The sequence below is a fragment of the Balaenoptera acutorostrata genome, chromosome 5 (genome assembly GCF_949987535.1).
Source record: "Balaenoptera acutorostrata chromosome 5, mBalAcu1.1, whole genome shotgun sequence".
Classification (NCBI taxonomy): domain Eukaryota; kingdom Metazoa; phylum Chordata; class Mammalia; order Artiodactyla; family Balaenopteridae; genus Balaenoptera; species Balaenoptera acutorostrata.
The window spans coordinates 52516535-52522119 of NC_080068.1; the positions used below are offsets into that span (position 1 = coordinate 52516535).

At 33.0% G+C, this 5585-nt stretch overlaps 1 protein-coding gene across 1 annotated transcript; it reads right to left on the reverse strand.

The window, feature by feature from the left end:
- Positions 1–1176: 1176 nt before the first annotated feature.
- Positions 1177–3988, reverse strand: CXCL8 (C-X-C motif chemokine ligand 8). The gene is made up of 4 exons (XM_007179838.2): positions 3860–3988; positions 2736–2871; positions 2364–2447; positions 1177–1918 (listed from the first exon to the last, which is right to left on the reverse strand). The coding sequence occupies exons 1-4, from the start codon at positions 3921–3923 to the stop codon at positions 1897–1899; spliced, it is 306 nt and encodes a 101-aa protein (XP_007179900.1). The 5' UTR covers positions 3924–3988; the 3' UTR covers positions 1177–1896.
- Between the last annotated feature and the right edge of the window lie 1597 nt (positions 3989–5585).

Consider the following 5585-nt stretch of genomic DNA (forward strand, 5'->3'; position numbering starts at 1 on the left):
AATTGGTAAATTGGATTTCTTAAAACAGTGGATTGTTATTTTTTATTATTTCTGGGAAGTTTTCAGCCATTGCCTTCAAATGTTGACCATTTCCTCTCTCATCTGCTTGTAAAAATCCAGTTGGACATCCTCTATGTTTTTCTTTCTATTTTTCTTTCCAATTTACTGACTCTTTATCTCTCTGATTTAAATTCCAGATAAAGTTCTTTGGGTTTATTTTCTAATCTCCAGTTTTCTTTTCAGCTGTGTCAAATCTGTTAGAAAACTCAGCCACTGAGTTTTTTGTTAGATGTGTTTTTACTTTTAAGAGTTTTGCTTGATTTGTTTTCAAATATGCTCTGTCTTTAATCATATTTAAAATTTCTTTGCCTCAGATGTACAATTTTCCTCAATTAGCTGAGAAGTGCCTTATAATGTGTACCCTCTTCCTGCTTTCACTGAGTGCCCAGCTGTGTTAAGCTGTACAGACACCTAGGCTATCTGTTGAAAATCTGAAGTCATCCTTATTAGCAAAATGGTATATGGTAGGGAGTTGAGAATATTTCCATCATTCTATGGAAGAGACTACTGATTGTAATCCATCTCTGGAAAGGAGTTATGTTTTTCTACAAATAAAGGTTGGTAATTTTCCACATGATATATAAAATACTAAGGGAAAGCACTTATGTTTTCTAAATCAAAGTATGATTTTTAATATAAATGAATAATATAATAAATCTTAAAACTACCAAAGAAAAACAAACTCCTGATGACTTTGACAATTAATTTTATTTTAAATGTTTTATAGTTACATTCATATTTTCATTCTATCAAAAACAGTAGAAAGAGTCTCCTTGGGAACACATAAAAGCATCTTAAAGTAAAAAATAAAATTGATGTTAAAATACACAATAATTTAAATAAAATTATGAGAATCTAATTGTTCAGAATAAATAAATAAGAAATTACTTTATTCATATTCCCTGGTGAATTTTTGCTGTTTTGAGAAAGATAGTCATAACTCAGGATTCAGGTGATTTAACACAACACTGCATAATAAGGCTTGCAGTGACAACACCAGACCAGGCATATTAAAAGTAGGATTGCCAACACAATTAAAATTTCAGATAAATAATGATGTACTTATACTAAAAAATTATTTATTGTTTATCTGAAAGAAAAATCAACTGGATGTCTTTTTTGTTTATTTTCTATTAATTTGCTAAATCTGGCAACTGTGATCATAATATAACAACCTTGATCAAAGTAGTTCTGTAATACATCACTTAATATAAAAAATAAATATAAATTCACTACCACCATTATACTTATCAACAATGCTTCTTTCCCATTTCTCCAAATTCATGCACAAACATTACTATATTTGAGGCTTAAATAAATATATAAATAATAAATAGGTGAATAAGTTACACTTCAAAATAATTTACATGACTGAATAAAAGTTAAAGTGCTTCCACATGCCCTCACATCTCTGTGAGGTAGGTCAGTGGCTGAGATGTTTTTCTCCAGTTTGGGAATAAAGGGGAAACTGAGGCTCAGTTGAACAAGGACTCGTGAATCCTGGCCAGCAGACTAGGGTTGCAAGATTTAACAAAAAACAAAAACAGAAAACAGGATTTCCAGCTAAATTTGAATTTACCGTACACAATGAATAATTTCTAAAATATAAGCGTGTCCTACATGGAACAATGTACGTGGGACATTGAAAAAAATATTCATTGTTTTACTTAATATTCAAATATAACTGGGCATCCTGTATTTTATCTGGCAACCCTACAGCAGACCTACACAGTACATGAGGCATTGAAGTAGATTTGTTTGAAGTTTCATTGGTATCTTTACTGAGGAATTCTTGGAAGCCATGGACAAATGGGATTTTGGTTGTTGTTGTTGTTTTCATGGATCTTTCTTCTCAGCTCTGAAAAGAAGTAAAATAAAATTAAAAGTTTAAAAATTAACAATGTTCTAAATAAGGAGGACTGTATGGCTCTTGAAAATATATTTAATATAGAAATTAAGAGAGTCTTAGATATTTATGTGTTAGAAATACTCTATATTTTCAGCTATAAATGGAGAGTTCAGATAAGGTATGTAAACCAGAACACTTCTGAGATTGAGAGAGAGTCATACTAACGACACAGGACACAGGCATATACCCACACTTCCCTGGACAAACTGAGATATGTGATCTCCCAGTTATGAGTACAACAAACTCACTATTGCTGCTATTTTTTTTTTTAATCAAAGAGGCAGATATTTAAAAGAAAATTTTCAGCAGCAGCAGGAAATTTATAGGTTGATTTCTGAACTGTACATCACAGGATAAATGAAGAATCTAAATTAAAAAAAAAAAAACAACTTACCTCTTCAAAAATATCTGCACAACCTTCTGCACCCACTTTTCCTTGGGGTTTAAGCAGACCTCTTTTCCATTGCCAAGCTTAACACTGAAATAAGAGAGATATGATTAAAATCGGTATTTAATGGGTTTCCAACATCCCTTTGGCATTCAAGTCATGGTTCCTTAAGTACAGGCATAAAATCTAAGTCCAAACTAATTTTTAGCTATGAGTCATGGAGGGTACAATATTTAAATACCATGAAGACAAAGAATTTTCTCTTTCTGTTTTGCTTACTATGTATTCCTACTACCTAGAACTTTGCTGGATTCTTCCACCTTCCTCAATTCTAGGTTTACTAAAGTAAAATATCTAATCACTTTTGAAATTACTTACATGATTTCTGAATTTTCACAGTGTGGTCCACTCTCAATCACTCGCAATTCTTTGATAAATTTGGGGTGGAAAGGTGTGGAGTGTGTATTTATGCATTGGCATCGAAGTTCTGAACTCATTCTTGCCAGAACTGCAGCTGTGAAAAAAAAAAGCAATTAAGAATTGATTTCATTAATAGGCATAACTCAGCTAGCTTCGCCCTTGGTAATTCCAGTGTGATCATTTGGTGACTGTGTGTTTGGGAAACAACACATCTTTAGCAAACTTATTCCTGAAATTGATGGCTGGATATTCTCCTAGCCCCCGACCTCAGTTTTTCTCTTTGTTTTAAAAACAGTCGTTCCTGACAACATTGAATGACATAAACACTTGGAGTTGTCTTTGGGCAATGTTGACATCCTCATGGTACTTTTTCTCCTACTCGACACTGCATAATCTTCTGTGATACCACAATGTTATTCATGGTAGGCAAGATTCACCAACAGGAAAATTGCCTTCAGGAAGAATTAATAGAAATATATGTGAGTTGCACAGAGATTGTCCTATATTTTAGCAAAATCTTTGATGTTTAAGAGTATATATATATATACATACATATATATACTACATATATATATATATACACATATATATACCATATAAAATGTTTATATATACCATAAACATTCTAAACTGTATTTATTTCATAAGAGGGATCCCAATAAGGTTTATAATCTGTCTTTAAGCCAAAGAGCAATTGATAGTTGTTTGAAGCTCGTCAATTAAATAGTACATGGAGTAAAATTACCTGAGTTACTTTACTCAGTATTAATAGATAAAATGGGTAAATGTGGCTTCCAATAAAATATACTCTAAATTACAGATTTATGTTAAATATATGTATACTACAGAGTATGAATGATAGGAATAAAACTCTATATAAATCAAACTTTTCAATTTTCTAAATATTATATTTAAACAACTTCAAAACTTAAAGACTTCAATTTAACATTAAATGACTGCAAAGATGGTTTTCTCTTGCTGAATAAAAGGATGTCTGTTATCGAGGCATTAAGGATAACCTTGCTATCTGAGGATCACATTTAGACACAGCAAATTTCTGTAGATCAGAAGGACGTGCTTACCTTTACACACAGCTGCAGAAAGCAGGAAGGCTGCCAAAAGAGCGATAGCCAGCTTGGAAGTCATGCTTACACAAGGTGCTGTCTTTCTGGTTTCTTCCTGGCTCTTGTCCTAGACGGTTGTGAGCTCTGCTGTCCCAGAGGACCTGTGTCAGATGGGGAGCTCCCGTAGCTTTTTATATTATAGTAAGAGTAGGGAACAAGTGCACCCTCATGCTTGTGTCATGTCAGAGGAAATTCCACAATACGCAACAATCTGCCCGCACTTTGAGAGCAGAGCTGAGTCATCTGACTCCCCTAGTGATTTTTTTCTTATTAAATTTTCAGCGTGATTGAAGTTTTATTTGATCTTTCAAATAATTTTATGGATTTTTTTTGAAAACATGTTTCAAAGCATGTTTTGAAAACATTTATTTCTTTTAAAATGTTTTAAAATATTTTTTTAAATATTCAGACTTCTCAGTTTGATACATTATTGTCAGTGGTAGTTCTTTTTATTTATAAATAACTTTATCATAGTCCTATCTTGCAGTAGTCAGAGTAAGGTCATTTGTTATTGTTCTTTTATGACACAGTCATTTCTTTAGGTAAATTATATATGCTGTAATGATAGAGAAGGTAATCTAGTCAACCACTTTTACTGGGGACATAATTTACAAGAAGTCCATTTCTAAGCACTTTGGAAAGTTTCCAGGAACCATTACGGCTTTCAGGGAGCATGTTACAACTTTTCAAAAGATTTGGTTTTCTAATGCATGCTTGACAGAGTGAAAGGGGATAGCATTCAGTTCAGTATCGTAAATATTATCAAGTAACTTCTGAGTAATGTGGGAATCTATAGATGGATAAGACTAAGTACTTGTTTTTAAAGAGTTTGGTCTGTCAGAAGAAGAAAGCAATATAAAGACCAGGCTATGTTACAGAACAGACAAGTGGTGCCAAGATATTTATTCCAACAAGGACACAAGGGCAGAATCTTCCATAAGCATTTTGAGCAGGGTATTGGAGTACAGAGGACTCTAATAAAGGAGGGTGAAGGGAAACAGCACGTTCTAGATAGGGATGCTGTTCAAAGACACTCAAGTGGTAAAAGGAAGAATTGTTTATGTTCCAAGATGTGGTTCACTGGGCTTACTTGGTTAGGGTGGGATGAGGTGGTGTGTAATGGAAAAATAAGCAGTATATACTTAGCGGAAAGAGCATCTGGGTTTAAACCTTTGTTCAGCCACTAATTTTTGTGTGGTTTTTAAGCTTTCTGAATTCCAGTTTCCATATCTATAAAATGGTTTTAATAACATCCACCTGTCTCATAAAGTTCATATACATAAACTTCCTGGCTTAACTTTTAAGCTGGTGAATTTCCATCTACCCCAAGAGCCATGGCTTGTATTTCTCATTTTTGTCAGATGGTTGACTTCCAAACTGCAAAGATATTCCACCACAAATTATTTCTTAAAAGTCTCATTTGCCTTAGAGGATTCTTGATAAAAGATTGGTTTCTGAAATACGAAGTTGAGCCAGATTTCAGCATGTAATGCAATAATATAATAAAATAGAAACAACATCAGTGTAAATTATGATTTGCTAGAATTTAAAGCTCCAGATCAAAATCTGATTGCATTAGGGTTCGTTACCATATCGGATAGAAAATCTGGAGTACAGAGTCTTAAAATCTATGGAATTCTAGAATGCTTGAGGAAGCACCTAGTTTAAATACTGATATAGGATT